Below are 17693 nucleotides of genomic sequence, written 5' to 3'. Positions count from 1 at the left end.
GGGGGAGGGGTTGTGATGTAGCCAGTTTGGCTTCTACACAGGTTCTTCCCAATTCCCTTAGGTTACGTCTACATCTGGGTGGTGTGATTCCCAGCTCGGGTAGATGTACATGCACTAATTCTGCTAGAGCTAGTGCCTAAAAAGAGCGGCAGAAGCATTGTATTGTCCTATTTGTATTCATTCATATCTGTTCCCCTCACTTCCTGGGACTAACTCCATCCACGGGGCAAATGTCACCCACCCACGCTGACTGAGATCTGGCAGGAGCTCCCCGTCCCCAGATTTTACTTCCCCCTGGGTGTTTGGAAGGGATCTGGAGGCAGAATCCAATTTCTCTTGGTGCTCCGTGTTGTCTGTTACAGGTAGGTTATTTCTTCCAAGCATGGAGGCTCCGTTTTTTCTTTAATTTATTTTCAAAACCTCTGTTTCTGGCTTCACCTTGTGGTGCCATTGTTGTACCTGATGCTGTACAGTGTGAAGGTAGAACAAGAGGGCTTCAAAAAACAGAGGAGTCTCCATGCTTGGAAAATGAGGAGGAATATCCCAGTTCTAATGAGTCCTGGCGCACCAGGGACCCACTTCAGAGAAGGAAAAATTACAGAGGGATTAGTAAATGTTCCCTTTCTCAGTCTCCCCAGTGGTTGTTGTGTTGTTTTTCCCCTCTTTGCTGGTCCCCTTTCGTTCCTTCCTCCCCGGCACGGGGGATGACTCCTGTCTGGATTCTCTCTCTGTATTCCAGGGCGTGCTGGGATGATGAGTGAGAACGAGGAGGAGAATCCACAGCGGGAAGGTGGTGAGGACATAGGTCTGCAGGGAACGGTATTGGGAAGATCCAAGCAGAATTTTTATAAGAATCATAAACCAGGAAAGACCTGCGAAAACCAGCGCAGGTCGGCGAGGCTGCTGGGATATGACCCAGGGAAGAAAACGTGTGAATCCATAAATGATGGTGGAGATTGCAAGGACCTCAAGGAAACAGCCCAGCAGAGAATCCCTACAAAAGAGAGAAAAAACACATGCACCGAGTGTGGGAAAAGCTTTATTAGGAGGTCACATCTTATTTCCCATCAGAGGATCCACACTGGAGAGAAACCGTATAAGTGCCTTGTCTGTGGGAGAGGTTTCAGCCAGACCGCACACCTTATTTCACATCAGAGGATCCACACGGGAGAGAAACCCTATAAGTGCCTTGATTGTGGGAAAGGTTTCATTCAGGGTTCACATCTTCTTAGGCATGAGAGAACCCACACGGGTGAGAAACCCTATAAATGCCTGGAATGCGGGAAAAGCTTCATTCAGAGCTCGGATCTTATTTCACACCAGAGAACCCACACAGGAGAAAGAGCCTATAAGTGCCTTGACTGTGGGGAAAGTTTTGATTGGAACATGCAGCTTGTTAGACATCAGATGCACCATACAGGAGAGAAACCCTACAAATGCCTGGATTGTGGGAAAGCATTTAGTGACAGTTCAGCCCTTATTATTCATCAGAGACTCCACACGGGAGAGAAACCCTATAAATGCCTCGACTGTGGGAGAAGATTCAATCAGAACTCACTCCTTACTAGACACAAGAGAACCCACACTGGAGACAAACCCTACAAGTGCCTGGACTGTGGGAAAAGTTTCAATCAGAGCTCATACCTAATTGCACATCAGAGAACTCACACAGGAGAGAGACCCTATATATGCCCTGAGTGTGGGAAAAGTTTCAGTTGGAGCTCAGATCTGACGGCACATCAGAGAACCCACACAGGAGAGAGACCTTATAAGTGCCTGGAATGTGGGAAAAGATTCCTTCAAAGCTCAAATCTTAGTGTGCATCTGAGAATCCATACGGGAAAAACACCCTATAAATGCCCCGACTGTGGGAAAAACTTCAGTCAAAGTTCAAACCTGACTAGACACCAGAACACCCACATGGCAGGAAAAACCTCATAAATGCCTCAACTGTGGGAAAATGTTTAGTGGTAAAGCACAATTTAATACTCATCAGAGAACCCACCCTGGAAAGAGACCCTATAAAGGAATTGACAGCGGGTGAATGTTTAATGACAAAGCACACCTTAGTATACATCAGAGAACCCACACACACAGGAAGGAAGCCCGATAAATACCTTTATTCTGGGAAAACTTTTTTTCAGAGCTCAGGTCTTATTTCACAGCACAGCATCCACATGGGAGAGAAACCATATAAATGCCAGGACTGTGGGATAAATTTCAATCATAAGTCAAACCTAATTCGACATCAGAGGATCCATACAGGAGAGACACCTTATAAATGCCCTGAGTGTGGGAAAGAATTTAGTGACAAGTCACGCCTTATGGAACATCAGAGAATCCACACGGGAGATAAACCCTGTAAAAGCTTTATTCATCCCTCACATCGTATTGTGCATCACCAAATCCATTCAGGAGAAACACGCTATTGGGAAAAAGTTCCCTCGAAGTTCAAACCTGACTAGGCACCAGAGAATCCACATGGGAGAAATCGCCATAAATGCCTCGACTGTGGGGGAAAAAGTTGAGTGACAAGTCACCAGATCAGAGAATCCACACTGGCGACCGTGCCTATAAATGGCTGGATTGTGGGAAGAGTTTCACTCAGAGTTCAGTTCTTATTTCACGGCAGAGGAACCACAGCGAACACAGAGATGCTTTGAATGTGGGAAATGTTTCATTCAGAACTTTTTACACGTCACAGCCCCTCCTCCCTGCTGCAGCCCTGGCTGCTGGGCCAAGAGCCTTTCTGCCGCCGAGAGTTGTCTAGAGCAGGAAAACTGGTCAGGGTTGGTAGCTGGCACGTTTAGCCCTGACCTGGACCAAACCTCCATCACTTCTAGTCTAAACCAACCCTGAGCATCTCATTTATATAATTGTCCCAATCTAAGTTCCCTGTAAGCTGCGCAGCCACCCAGCAAGCTATCAAGTGCCGCACACTTGACATAACCTCTCTCTCTCACACACAGCGTGTCTCTGTCTCTCAGACACGCAGTGTCTCATGCACACACACTGTCTCTGCCTCACACGCGCACACACTGTCTCTGTCTCTCTCACACACACACACTCTGTTTTTCACACTCACCTCCCAACACATACTTGTATTGTTGTTGTTATTGTTACTTCTTGATAGTTCCTGCAATGCTTGATACTTCCTGAAATTTTATTCTTTCAAAGTGCTGTTTGAGTTTTTTGACTGGTCTATGCATGTCATAATTTTTATTTCTCTCTTACGCTTAAATTTAATTCTTTGAGTAGTGAGTTTTAAAATGCCTAATATCCTGGCTGGAGTAATTATCCCTATGGTAACTTTTTAAAACTATATATATTATCTCTAGGTTATTTGTTTCTACTGGTGGCACACATCCGCATGTTACCTTGGTAATTTGGTGCACATAACAAAATTCATTCCGCACACAGATGGAAAAAATTAGAGGGAACATTGGTCGCAACCCCCACCAGATCTGACGCCTGAGGGCCGGAGATGAAAGTGTCGCAGACCTGGAGGGGGAATTTGACTCCATCCTAAACACAATGTGATTGTTCTGACCCTAAATCCCAGTTTCCATCTGTGGGTAAAGCGGCTTCTGGCCTTTTTCTTGCCCAGCTGTTTGTTTTCAGATGGGAGTTTGGGTTTTCTCCGTTCATTAGGATGACGTTAAAACTTTTGTAAGTAACATGACCATATAAGGAGGCTCCAAATGGGACAGATGTAGACAGTTCAGAGGAGAAAATGAGTAAATCTGTTCTCCTGATTTTGAATCACCTGGAACATGCTCTAGGATGTTGATTTATATGAACCTGGAGTGTCTTATAGTCCACCCTGTATTGTGGATTGTTCTCTATTTGCTGAAGGCTGTTGGATCCCATAGTAGGATATTAGTTTTGTTTTACAGGATGTCGTGCAGATTTATTGGAGACTTCATAAGACAAAGGACCATTTGCCAGGACACTCTCATTTTATTTGTACCATTTTCCGACACTTTGGCATGAGATTTTAGTGTTGTTTGAACAATGATTATTATAAATCACCAGCAGCACAACCACTGATGGGGCCAGTCGCAGTCCAAGAGGCAGAGACTGAGACGTGGTCTACACCTAAATTTATGTCAACCCAGCTACGTTGCTTGGGGGGGCGGAAGAGGAGGAGTCTAAATCCCAGAGCTGTATAGTTAAACCGACCTAAACCCCTGTGTAGACAGGGTTACGTTGAGGGAAGAATTTTTCCATTGACCTAACTACCGCCTCTCGGGGAGGTACGTTATACTTAAATTCATAACTTTACTAAACACTACAAATCATGGATTGAATAGAGACGCTCACACTGGATTTATGGCTTATGACAGGGATGGCCAAACTTACTGCCCCTCCAAGCCGCATATAATAATGGAATGGGTTACCTAGGGAGGTGGTGGAATCTCTTTCCTTAGAGGTTTTTAAGGTCAGGCTTGACAAAGCCCTGGCTGGGATGATTTAGTTGGGGTTGTCCTGCATTGGACTAGATGCCCTCCTGAGGTCTCTTCCAACCCTGATATTCTATGATTCTAATCTTCAGAAGTTTGAGAACCAGGCACGCCTGCCGAATCTCGGGGCTTCTCCTTTGCAGCAGGGCGGTGGGAATAGGGGCTTCTGCCCTGTTGGGAGGGGAGTCTCGGGGCTTCAGCACCATGGGAGGCACCTGCTGGGGCTCGGGGCTTCAGCCCCACTCCCGCTGAAGCCCCGAGACTCCCCTCCCTGCTGGACAGAAGCCCCTAGCCCCACCACCTTGCCTCAGGGCAGAAGCCCTGAGCTCCCCCACCACCACCAGCTTGGTAGGTGGAGAATGAGGGGGGCGCTGTGGTAAGCTATGTCAGCCCCACTTTAACGGTACAAGAGCTGCATGCGCCTCACAAGCCAGGATTTGGCCACCCCGGCTTATTACAACAATCTATAACCCACATCCCCTTTCCCCTCACTTCTTGTTTTCCCCTCCTTTCCCTTCTACAACCGGAGAGGCGTTAACTGGCCTCTTCACCTTGAAAGCTCCTTTGAAATCCATGTTAACTTACGCTTCTGTTCCCCCTTGTAGTTAGCTGTGACCCTCTCCGTACCACGATTCAGAGCTCTGTGTAAGCTCAAAAGCTTGTCTCCCCACCAGAAGTCGGTCCAGTAAAAGAGATCCCCTTCCCCACTTTGTCTCTCTGACATCCTGGGACCAACCTAGCGACCACGCCGCTGCATACGCGGATTTGCTTTGTAAAAGGCTTTGAGCTCCACGGGTGAAAAGTGCTAGTTAGGAGCGAGTTGTTACTATTCTTGATTTTATGAGGGTGGCACAAACGTTGTTGCTTCTTTAGGCTGAGTTCATCACTCACCGCAAGGGAAGATCGCCTCCTCACGCGGCAGGGCGAGGCTCGCCTGAGGAGGGGCAAAGGGGCTGAGTTGGAGGGGAGGGGATAGGTGGGGCCAGGGGCACAAATGAGAAGAACTGGTTGGAGCAGCGGGGGGGGGCAGGGCCTGGCTTGGCGTACAGCTCAGGCAACAAAAACCACGAGTCATGGAGCAGGAGGTGGGGTAGTCCGGCCTAGTGGTCAGAGCCGGAGTCAGGAACTGAGCAGGGCTGGACTGGCAGGCGGAGGAACAAACCCAGCTGAAGACATAAGCATCGAGCAGTCGCGGGTCAAGTCCTCCTACCGGGTTTAAGAGCAGTCCTGGCAATGCTACTCAGCCAGTTCAGCCAAGCAGGGGTTTCAGCTGCCGTTAGCCGGCTGATCCCAGGCCAGCTGCAGGCTCCCCTTCCTGGCACAAAGCAATTGGCCCTCTATTAAGCTGCTGCCTGGGATATGGGTGCACCACCGCAGAGGTCTCCACGCGGCTTGTCAAGTGCTCAATAATGGCTTCATGGGAAGGGGAAGCTGGAAATCATGGAGGGGGAAGTTCTTTGTTGCAGGAGATGGTGGGCTAAGTTCCCTCTAAGCTGAGCCGCGCCACCCTGGCCCCAGCCCAGCCATGGAACAGGCGCCCCTCCCCCAGCCCAGCCCAGCCCTGAACGTGCCTCTCCCCCCCAGGTGCTGCTGCGGGGAGAAAGAGCTGGGAAGGGAGTCCTCTCTCCCCACCGTAGCCCCAGGGAGCCCCACTGCACCCCTCATCCCCAGCCCCATCCCAGAGCCCACCCCCCAGTCATAGCCCTCACCCCCACTCCCCGCACCCTAACCCTCTTCCCCAGCCCTGAGCCTTCTCCCACACTCCGAACCCCTTGGCCAACCTGCCACCTGAATTTTATGTGCACCAATATGGAGGTGAGGTGTGCCACATCACCGCCATGTTGGTGCACCTAACAAAATTCATTGCGCACATGGGTGGGAAAAATTAGAGGGAACCCTGATGGTGGAGAAGGAGAGAGACACCCGTCTTCTCTCAGGTGTTTAAAGTTACTGTAGCCAGTGTGGATAAAACTGTCAAGGTGCTGGGCCAAAGGCCGTTATCTGGGATTTTTCTCCCTGCCCTGTCAGCAGCTCCATGTTCCAATCATTTTGAGACGCGGCCATCATCCCAATTCCACCTTCAAAATGTGTCCAGGATGGGGAAGGGGGAGGACTGCTTAGGAACCACAGAGCATCCTTGGCCTTCAGCTAGCCACAGCAATGCCTGAACTGCTGAAAATTGCCCAAACGACCACCAGAATATATTCCTTTTCCACTAAAAAAGAATCTAGGAATTAAACTGACCAATGAACTTTGTTAATCCCGAGTGAAGACTGCCCGGGGGTACCTCAGGCCATTCCAGAGCTTGGAGTTACGCAAACCTCCAACCTCTGAAAAGCCTGAAACCCATAGTTAAGGGACACACCAAAACAACGTCAATCATTTGGGCTATGCCCAGAGCGCACATGAACTCCCGCTCGCCCTGTGCAGAGCATGCTAGCACTGAGAGACTAGGGCCTGGTCTGCACGGGGGGGGAGGGATCGACCTTAAGATACGCAACTTCAGCTACGAGAATAGCACAGCTGAAGTCGATGTATCTTAGATCGACTTAGAGTGACTTACTTCGCGTCCTCGCGGCACGGGATCACCGGCCGCCGCTCCCCTGTCGACTCTGCTCGCCCTGGTGGAGTTCCGGAGTCAACGGGGAGCGCGTTCGGGGATCGATGTATCGCGTCTAGACGAGACGCGATACATCGATCCCCGATAGATCGATCACGATCCGGCGGGTAGTGTAGACATACCCTAGGGCACATGACAATGGTAGGACAGAACCTATCCCCTTCTTTTTGCTACGGCAGATCTTGTTTTTTAGGTGAGCTATCGTGCACAGGAGCTGCCTGCACCAGAGCAAACACTGAGCCCGCTGAATAGAAACAACCTACCCTTGTGAAATTTTACAGCCCCTTCCCCCTCATGCCGAGGAGGATCCAACACTACACTTTAATTTACCCATAGCCCATGGGCCACACTCATCGCCCACCTAACTGCTGACAGTCCTCATGGCAAGAAGCCCACTGGTATCAGTCTGTCTTACCTGTGTGTTAGTAATGCTAAAATAGATGTAAAGTTTATAAGAGTGTGTTTAGATTTTATAAGCTGCTTGTAAGATGCTGCAGGCATTAATCTTGTTATGAGGGGATATAAAGTGTCTGCTCTGTGACTGTGTAAGTCACAAACAGGAAAGAAACATTAGCTTGTATAAAATCCTCACTTCCTATCTCTGGAGCCAGGCAAATTACCGGACATCAACTATTGTAAAGTACTGGTCTCATGAAGGCACATCAGCAGCAGATGACCCATCGGACACCATAGAACAAAAGACTCTGTTCATCGCTCTTCCTGCCTCGCCCCCAGCAATGTGAGGTGAGGATATGCCGGCAAATTTCTACTGTTAGGGGGCTTGCAAAGAAAGGAATAAAAAATCCCCTGCAAAGAAGTACTAAGTTATCTCTATGTTGCTGGACTTTGCAAGGGCAAGATTTCTAAGCAAAAGCATGGGATCCCCAGCTATACAGCCTGGCATAGCCCTAAAGGACTTGTAAAGGTTACTTATGATAGAAACTCTTCTTACTTTTTGGAACTCAAGACTGTAACTCATTCATGTGTATATGTTTAACTGCTTTAACCTTGTAAATAACTCCCATTTCTTTTCCTTAGTTAATCAGTCTTGCTAGTTTATTACTGGATTGGCTACAAGTGTTGTCTTTGGTGTAAGATCTACAGTGCAATTGACCTGGGGTAAGTGACCAGTCCTATGGGACTGGGAGTAATGTGAATATTGTTGTGATTTTGGGTTTAAGGGACCATCTATCACCAAAGGAAGCTCACCTAGAGGGAAAGAAAGACCAGAGTGTCCAAGGAGGCTGTCTGTGACTCCTTGGTTAGGCTACTGGGGCCTGAAGAGTTTACATTTAATATCTGGCTGGTGAAATCTAAGTATAGAACTCAGCTGGGGTTTGGGCCCTGTCTGTGGTAGTCTGCCCCAAGGTTGCCATTCATGCTCGAGCTGCTGAAGGACAGCTTGACACTAAACCAAATCTCCCATGCTGCAGATTGAACCAATTAGTTCTTGTCCTACCTTCAGGGACCATGGATAACCATTGATTCCTGTCCTCTCTATAGCAGCCCGTAATGTATTGGAAGACTGTGATCAGGTTCCCCCCTCCGCCTTCTTGTCTCAAGACTAAACCTGCCCACAAGCTGCTTTTCCCATAGATGGAATCCGGGAATTAAGTTCAGAACAATCACACAGTATTGGGGATTCATTTGAACTCCCCTCCAAATCTGTAACTTTTTCATAAAAAGCAATGAGGAGTCCTTCTGTTAGTCTCTAAGGTGCCACAAGGACTCCTCGTTGTTTTTGCTGATACAGACTAACACGGCTACCGCTCTGAAACCTGTCAACATCTTCACCAGCAATCCTCACGAGTCTGACTTAGCATGAAAGAAGTCAAAGATATGTTCAAGGCAATTGGCTTTATTTTTTAAGACATTATGGCCAGTCCTAGGGATGGAATCGATAGAATTTCTCTCCTGTGTGGAGTCTCCACTGTCAATTCCACTTCAAGCATTTTCCATGTTAAAGATATTTAACAGGTCTATTCTCTGTATAGGTTTGCTGATGCCTGATACAAGCTGACCCCAGCCGAAGCTTCTCCCACATTCAAGGTTTCTCCGCCATGTGGATTCTCTGATGTCGAATATAGGTTGATCTCCAACTGAAACTTTTCCCACAGTTGAGGCATTTATAGGGTCTCTCTCCTGTATGCATTCTCTGATGTTTACAAAGGGCTGAGTTGTTAATAAATCTTTTCCCACAGTCCAGGCACTTATACGGTCTCTCTCCTGTATGAGTTCTTTGATGTGAAATCAGATTTGAGCTCCAACTGAATCTTTTCCCACACTTAAGACATTTGTAGGGTTTCTCTCCTGTGTGCATTCTCTTATGTGAAATAAGAACTGAGCTCAGAACAAAGCTTTTCCCACAGTCCAGACATTTATAGGGTTTTTCACCTCTGTGGGTCCTCTCATGCCTAATAAGATCTGAGCTCAGAACGAAACTTTTCCCACATTCTAGGCATTTATAGGGCTGCTCCCCTATGTGGGTTATCTTATGCCGAATAAGAGGTGAACTCTGATTGAAACTTTTCTCACAGCCAAGACATTTATAGGGTCTCACTCCTGTATGGATTTTGTGATGTTTAATAAGGGCTGTGTTGTCAATAAACCTTTTCCCACAGTCCAGGCCCTTATATGGTCTCTCTCCTGTGTGAGTTCTCTGATGTGAAATCAGATTTGAGTTCCTGTTGAACATTTTCCCACACTCACGGCAGTTATAGGGTTTCTCTCCTGTGTGCATTCTCTGATGTGAAATAAGGTATGAGCTTTGATTAAAACATTCCCCACAGTCCAGGCACTTATAGGGTTTTTTCTCCCGTGTGGCTACTCTGATGTGAAAGAAGATCTGAGCTCAGAACAAAGCTTTGCCCACAGTCCAGACATTTATAGGATTTCTCACCAGTGTGGGTTCTCTCGTGCCTAATAAGATCTGAGCTCTGAATGAAACCTTTCCCACAGTACATGCATTTATAAGGTTGCTCGCCCGTGTGGGTTCTCTCATGCCTAATAAGATGCGAACCCTAATTGAAACCTTTCCCAAAGTCAAGACATTTATAGGGTTTTTCTCCTGTGTGGATCCTCTGATGGAAAATAAGGTTTGCGGTCTGATTGAAACCTTTCCCACAGACAAGGCACTTGTAGGGTTTCTCCCCCCGTGTGGATCCTCTGATGTGAAATAAGGTGTGATCTCTGAATGAAGCTTTTCCCACACTCGGTGCATGTGTATTTTCTCTCTTTTATAGGCATTCTCTGCTGGGCTGGGCTTCCTTGAGATCCTTGCAATCTTCACCATCATTTATGGGTTCACACGTTTTCTTCCCTGGGTCATAGCCCAGCAGCCTCTCTGACCTGTGCTGGTTTTCGCACGTTTTTCCTCGTTTGTGAGTCTCATAAAAAATCTCCTCGGATCTTCCCAATACTGTTCCCTGCAGACCCACGTCCTCGCCACCTTCTGGCTGTGGATTCTCCTTCTCATTCACCATCCCAGCACCCCCTGGAACACAGAGAGAGAATCCGGACAGGAGTCATCCCCCGTGCCGGGGAGAAAGGAACGAAAGGGGAACAGCAAGGAAGGGAAACATAACACAGTAACTGCTGGGGAGACCGAGAAAGGGAACATTTACTAACCCCTCTGTCATTTTTCTTTCTGTGAAGTGGGTCCCTGGTGCTCCATGATCCATTAGAACTGGGATAGTCCTCCTCATCCTCCAAGCATGGAGGCACCTCTTTCTTTTAAACCCTCTCTCTCACTCTAATTTCACAGTGTGCTGCACCAAGTACAACAGCAGCACCACAGGGTGAAGCCAGAAACAGAGGTTTTGAAAATAATGAAGGAATACAGACAGGACAATATGATGCCTGATACCTCCTTGTGTTTCTGACTCCCCCATCCTGTGGCTGGGGGAGTGGAGATCAAAGTCTGGCTTAAATAGGCTGGGGAGACTATGGGGTCATTCCCCTGAAATCGCAGGGTCTGTCTGCACAGCTGCTGGGAGGTGTGATCCCCAGCTTGGTAGATGGACAAGCACGAGCGTTAAATAATAGCAGTGTGGCCATGGCAGCACAGGCTGTGGCTCGGACTAATCACCTGAGTACAACCCTGCTCTAACCCTGGGCATGTACTCAGGTGTCTAGCCCTAGCCGCTATCTGTGCCGCTATTTTTAGGCGCTAGCTCTAGCAGAACTAGTGCATGTAAATCTACCTGAGCTGGCAATCCCACCTCCCCGAGGCTGTGTGGACGTAACGTAAGGGACCAGGGAAGAACCTGAGCAGAAGTTGAACTGGCCACATCACGGTCCCCCCCCAGCTTCCAATAAACGAAGGGACAGGAAGCCCTTCCCAGGCAAGGTCACCTCCTCGTATTTTTCCTGCATGACGTCCCTGTAGAGGGCTCTCTGACTAGGGTCCAGCAGAGCTCCCTGCCCCTGGGTGAAATACACAGCCACCTCCTCGAAGCTCACCGGCATCTGAAACAACAAGAGACCCCAACTCAGTACCTGCTGCCCCAGCTGCAATCCCACTATTTATGGGGGAGGAGGGCCAATAAAATGAAAGCTGGGGGGGGGGGGCGGATGACAGAGTAGCAGAGTCCCACCCCCACCCTGCTTAGAGTAGCCAGGAGGCTTCAGAAGGGGAGAGAGAGCTCCTTGTCCCTCACAGCCGGTGGAGGAGGGCAGGGTCATCTCATTTATCACATACCTACTAGCCAGAGGAGCTCCAGCCCTGGAGCACCCACGGAGTCAGCGCCTATGCATGGTGGAACAGCTTCAACGGGAGAGACTGAGGCCTGGTCTACACTACAGAGTTAGGTCGACATGAGGAGCTGACATTGACCTAACTCTGTAAGCATCTACACCAAAATGTTGCTCTCACTGATGTAGGTTGCCCACTAGACTGAGTTAATAACTCCACCCCCACGAGGGGCATATCTCTCAGGTCAATGTATTTAGGTTGATGCAGTGTTCATGCTGACACTGCTTTGCTTTCATCACCTGCTGCTGCCTTTGTCAGCCTGAGCCCTGCCGCACGGGGCTAACAGCTGGAGTGTGTGGGGCTGACAGCTGGAGCCCCACTGCCCTGGGAGTGCTCCAGCACCACTGACAGAAGGAGTGTAATGTGGATGTGAAAAGCCGGTTTAATTGCTGTGGTGGCTGTAGGTCGACCTAACTTAAGTCGATTTAATTTTGTAGTGTAGACATGCCCTCGGAGAGACGTACCCTGGAAAACCCCATAGTCTTATGCATCAGATTCCAGGAGAGGGTTTACAGCTGAGAATGACCAAGCAGAGATAGCTGCCTAAGTCCCTTTGAGGGGTGGGGCATATGACTGACTCCTCTCTTCAGCATTTTAGGACAAGAAGCAATGGGCTTAAATTGCAGAAATGGAGGTTTAGGTCAGACATTAGGAAAAACTTCCTAACTGTCAGGGTGGTTAAGCAGTGGAATAAACTGCATAGGGAGGTTGAGGAATCTCCATCATTGGAGATTTTTAAGAGCAGGTTAGGCAAACACCTGCCAGGTATGGTCTAGATAATATTTAGTCCTGCTTTGAGTGCAGGAACTAGATGACCTCTCAAGGTCCCTTCCAGTCCTACGATTCTATGATCTTCTATTGGCTATCTCAGGCAGTTCCCAGTCAGCATGCTGTTTTGTAGATCCCATTTTTAGGTGCTTAGCTCTGCCCAGATATAATATAGGGAGCCTGGGAGCCAAACTCAGATTGTGGTTCCCGCTGGGATTCAAGGCAACTAAACCTTAGGTGCTGCTATGCTGATCGTTGTAATACCTGAGTCCCTTTGTATATGTAGCACTGGGTGATTTGCCCATCAGTGTCTGGGAGACACTAGTCCCCTAGATGAGGGAGGCTTCTTAATTATGGAGGAAACAATTTGCTTCTCAGATATCAGGGGGGAAAGTTGATCACTGGGGAGTTTAATCCCTCCCCCCAATCTCCATTTGGTGTCACGAATTTTTAAGGCCAGAAGGGGAAGAGACCACTGAATTCAGAAAGTCTAAACTGACCTCCTGAACAATACAAGCCAGAGCAATTCATTCAGTTACTCCTACATCGAGCCCAGTAGTTACTTGTGTTGGACTCAAACACCTCCACCAGAAACCCAGCCAGTGCTGAACTCAAGAGATGGAAAATCTACCAGTTCTCATGGTAGATTTTCCCAATGGTTAATCAGCCTAATTTTCCATTTGAATTTCATCTGGCTTTCAGCCATTCTTCTTCCTTCTGCCTTTCTCTGCTAGATTCAAGAAGCTTTCAGAACCTGATATTTTCTTTTTGTAATCCAATCAATGACTCGGGGCACTATTTCTCCTGCAAAACTAAGGAAATCTTATATATCCTTAAATCACACAGTAAGAAGTTCTCAAGCAGCATTTTTCTTACTTTGCCTAGCTGGACGTTTCAATTATTATCCATGGAAATACAGTAAAAGCTGTGTTATCCGGCACTTTATCAACCAGAAAGCTCGGGGGGGAGGGATAGCTCAGTGGTTTGAGCATTAGCCTGCTAAACCCAGGGTTGTGAGTTTAATCCTTGAGGGGGCCACTTAGGGATCTAGGGCAAAATCAGTACTTGGTCCTGCTAGTGAAGGCAGGGGGCTGGACTCAATGACCTTTCAAGGTCCCTTCCAGTTTTAATTTTTTGGGGGGAGGGATAGCTCAGTGGTTTGAGCATTGGCCTACTAAACCCAGGGTTGTGAGTTCAATCCTTGAGGGGGCCACTTGGGGATCTGGGGCAAAATCAGTACTTGGTCCTGCTAGTGAAGGCAGGGGGCTGGACTCGATGACCTTTCAAGGTCCCTTCCAGTTCTAGGAGATGGGATATCTCTATTAACCGGCACTTCTGATCTCTCCCAATACAAATCTTCAGTCTAGTAACCGGGACTAGTATACTGCCCAGAAGTTGCACATTCTGCACTCTACTTTTATGCCAAAGAGGCAGAAGACAGGTCAGCCAGCGGATCTCAGGGATTTATTCAAAAAAGCAGCTTCCAGGGTGTGTCATAGGGTCAGTACAGATTCAGCCCAATCTCCTACCCCTTCTACGTCTACAACGATAATTGATGTTGATAATGCTGACCCTGAGGCACTGCAAGGTCCTGAAGTGCCTTCTGAATCATCAAACAACGATTAAATGATGTTCAGTATCGCTTTAGTGTTCAGTGTATTTTCAGTGATCTGGGTGTATGCGATGCGCTGCCCATAGTGATATGTAGTGCCATAAGATAACCTGCTGTATAGAAAACTTGCCCTGTATACACCTAACTGCTTCAAGAAACCAACCACTCTGCAGTGCAGTCTGTGACTGGATTGGTGAGTACCTGTCTACTACTTTTTACTTTATTCATTTTATCGTATTCTAATCCTTTGAAAATTAGTATTCCATGGGTAAGTATAACTCTTAGTTAACCAAAATATTTGATTAACTGGCACCCTCCATTCTCCCAACCGGATAACTACGCTTTTGCTGTACTTTCTCATCTGTTTGTGTGTGTAGGGGGAAACTGGTCTTTACCCCCCAGAATCTCATCCTTCCAAGCCTATTTATATAAAAGAAAAAAATATTGAACAGATTGATATCAATATAACCCACACTAACTACACTAACAGCAGGCTGCCTGGCACATGTGTTATAGGATACAGTCTGTGAGAGGCTCACAGTTCAGTAGACCAGGATCCTGCCCCCGTTCAGAGCAGGTGTCTCTGATGGAGCAAACAGGGCCCAGCAGCAGTTCAGTGCTGGGGAGATTCACCCATCGCTGGGGCAGGAAGGGGCCTGTCTCAGGGGAGGGAGGGGCTCGGAGGTTTGTAGCAGGGTTACATTTGCAGGTGAACAATAACCTCCCCCTCCCCCGCTACTCTCCCCCCCTATTTCAGACTCATTTCTCTCCCCTCCCTGACAACCCAGCCCCAGGGACACAACAGGGAACCCTCTGGGGCCCGCCCATGCCCCCCCCCAGCCGCTCTCCCCCCGCCTGAACCCCCAGCTGGCCCCGGGGGCAGATCCTGGGCAGAGCCCGGGCGGCGACTCGCTGCTGGGGCCGCAGCTCCGGCCCCTCCGCCAGGCGCTTCCCAGCCAGGGAGCAGCTGCCCGGGGCGGCGAGATCTGGGGCCGCTTGTGCAGAGTCACTTTCCTGCCCGGCCCCGGCCCTTCCCCCGGGTCCCCCCATCACCTGCAGGCTCCGGCTCGGGGGCTGGGGCGGGCAGAGCCCGGGGTGGGGAGGGGGGTTAGTGCCGGTCTCGCCCCGCACGGACCCCACCGGGGAGCAGCAGCAGCTCAGCCCGGGCTCCCGGCTCACCATGGAGGAGGCGGCAGCGTCTGACCCGGGAAGGTAAACAGAGCCGGTTAAGAGTTATGGACATATACTGAAATCATAATTAAAATGTCTTCAGACTAGGCATGCAGGGGAAGTTGATAAACAGGTCTATCCTAAACAAAGGAATGTGTGTTTACCTCAATTTACATATAAGCAGTAAAGAGACCCATCAAGCTATGAAGGGGGTGGAGGCAAACCTGGGGAGAAGACAGCATGGAGTCTACAACCAGCAGGAGAAGCTTAGTTAGGTCTTTCCTAAAATCTAATGACACACTGTGATGTGTTTTTGTGTCTTTAGAGGAACAAATGAACCATATTATTTCTCTGAGCTGGACATTGGAGAGCACCAGATTTGGGGACAATATGGGATTGGGAGTTCTGCCCTCTTGTATCTGTCTAGTGATGGATGCCGAAGATATCTCCCAACGTTCAATGAACTTGTTTCAAGGGGCAGGAGGACCTCAGGCTCCTCCTCACATACCTGGTTTGAAGACATTTTAATTCTGATTCCAGCATATGTCCATAACTCTTAATACCCACCACATACATACATGATGCATGATTATTAATGATCAGTGAGTTATTTGTTTTCAAATGCTATCTCACACGGCCTATTCTGTACAAAGATTATTACAATAGTGTGTAGGGTGTGAATACAGGGGCGCTTAGTGTCAGAGATGCATTAGCAGGAGTGTTATAAGCAAGACACAAGAAGTAATTCTTCCACTCTACTCAGCACTGATAAGGCCTCAAGTGGAGTACTGTGTCCAGTTCTGGGCGCCACACTTCCGGAAAGATGTGGACAAATTGGAGAAAGTCCAGAGAAGAGACAACAAAAATTATTAGAGGGCTAGAAAACCAAGACCTGCGAGGGAGACTGAAAAAATTGGGTTTGTTTAGAGAAGAGACGAGAAGAGAAGAGACGGGACATGATAGCAGTCCTGATAGCAAAGTAACAGAAGAGTAAAATGGGCACTTCAGTGTTTGCAAGATAGGGAATTATTCTTAAAAATAAGGATTTTTAGTAAGTTTTCAATTACAAAGGGAGGGGGGAATCATGTGTTCCTGGAAGTCCAAAGTGGTATTGAATGCTATAGGAATGTACACCATTTTAGGTGTATGGATTTTTGAATACTTGTGCTTATCAATCTATCTCAGGGTTGCATGCCTATATTTAGTAAAAAAAATTACAGTAGAAATTTGCCTTTGATTAGGATTTCATACAAGATACTATAGTGTCCTTTGTCCAGATTTTTAAAAGTATTTAAGCAACTGGTGGGATTTTCAGAAGCGTCCAGGTGCTTTCGTCCTTTAAAAATCTGGCCTGTGGTGAATATTTGGGAACCAAGTTCTACGCACAAGTGATGACATGGAAAAGCACTTGGGTGCTGGTGCGGGACAGAGAGGCTAAATAACAGGTGACAAAGGGAATCCTTATTGGCGCACTGGAGGAAACTGAAGAAGTTTTGACAACAAATCTGGAAATCTGTCAGCCTGAATGTCACATGATCCCAAAGAATAAACCTGTGTATTAAAAAAATGAAGAAAAGAACAAAAGTATAGAATTAAAACTAATGTTGCAATGCAAACAGGGAGCGCTATGCTAGAAACATGGTGAGATGTGATTGCTGAAGCTCCTAGCAGGGCCAGCTCCAGGCACCAGCGCCCCAACCAGCGTCTGGCTGTTCGGTGGCAATTCGGCGGCGGGTCCCTCAGTCCCTCTTGGAGGGAAAGACTTGCCACCGAATTGCCGCCGAACAATAAAGCGGTGGCGGTAGAGCTGCCATCGAATTGCCGCTGATCACCGCTTTTTTTTTTCCTCCCGCTGCTTGGGGTGGCAAAAACGCTGGAGCCGGCCTTGGCTACTAGCAACTATGAATACCTTCAATGATTATTTGCTATTAAAAATATCAATTAAGTAGCACAGTGACATCCATCGGCAGGGTGTTAATGAAGGGGAATGATGAGATACTAAGAGGAATAAAAAAATAACATTTAAAAAAGTAAAGAATTGAAAGGAGTGAAACTAGGGTGGATGACAGGAAGAGATCAGGGATTATTTTCAACATTCAAAATGTATATTGGAATTATATTTTTTGAGTGTGGGGGGGTGAATGTAAAATATTTATCTGACTCACGTCTCCTTTAGCAGCTCAATACATCCGATCGCAAGGGGGGGCAAACTACGGCCCGCGGGCCGGATTGGGCCCCTCAGAGTTTTGGATCCGGCCCGCGGCACGGCCGGCACTAGGACCCTGCGGCCCTGGCCAGGAGGGCAGA

The 17693-nt window shown here is 48.1% G+C and overlaps 2 protein-coding genes and 1 long non-coding RNA gene across 5 annotated transcripts in view; 1 reads left to right on the top strand and 2 right to left on the bottom strand.

Annotated features, from left to right (window-relative positions):
- Window positions 1–3297, top strand: part of LOC112058661 (zinc finger protein 501-like) — a 40659-nt gene extending 37362 nt beyond the window's left edge. For all 3 annotated transcript variants that reach the window (XM_065564643.1, XM_065564644.1, XM_065564642.1), the window contains exon 3: window positions 740–3297. In XM_065564643.1, coding sequence (XP_065420715.1) covers window positions 740–1941 — 1202 coding nt within the window. In that variant the 3' untranslated portion in view covers window positions 1942–3297. The remainder of the gene's footprint in view (window positions 1–739) is intronic.
- Window positions 3298–8935: 5638 nt separating this feature from the next.
- Window positions 8936–9957, bottom strand: LOC103306886 (zinc finger protein 572-like). Its single transcript, XM_065564678.1, has one exon. It carries the CDS (start codon window positions 9821–9823, stop codon window positions 9128–9130), a length of 696 nt encoding a protein of 231 aa, XP_065420750.1. The 5' UTR covers window positions 9824–9957; the 3' UTR covers window positions 8936–9127.
- Window positions 9958–10379: 422 nt separating this feature from the next.
- On the bottom strand, window positions 10380–17680 carry LOC135974991 (uncharacterized). The gene is made up of 3 exons (XR_010592060.1): window positions 17552–17680; window positions 11437–11550; window positions 10380–10576 (listed from the first exon to the last, which is right to left on the bottom strand). It is a non-coding gene; the product is annotated as an uncharacterized LOC135974991 (long non-coding RNA).
- Window positions 17681–17693: the final 13 nt, after the last annotated feature.

The sequence above is a fragment of the Chrysemys picta genome, chromosome 12 (assembly GCF_011386835.1).
Source record: "Chrysemys picta bellii isolate R12L10 chromosome 12, ASM1138683v2, whole genome shotgun sequence".
Lineage (NCBI taxonomy): Eukaryota > Metazoa > Chordata > Testudines > Emydidae > Chrysemys > Chrysemys picta.
This window is presented reverse-complemented; position numbering and strand designations above follow the sequence as displayed.

Bases quoted from the DNA above. Each gene is read 5' to 3' on its own strand.
- LOC103306886 (XM_065564678.1), bottom strand. From the start codon at position 9,823: ATGCACACAGGAGAGAAACCCTATAACTGCCGTGAGTGTGGGAAAATG.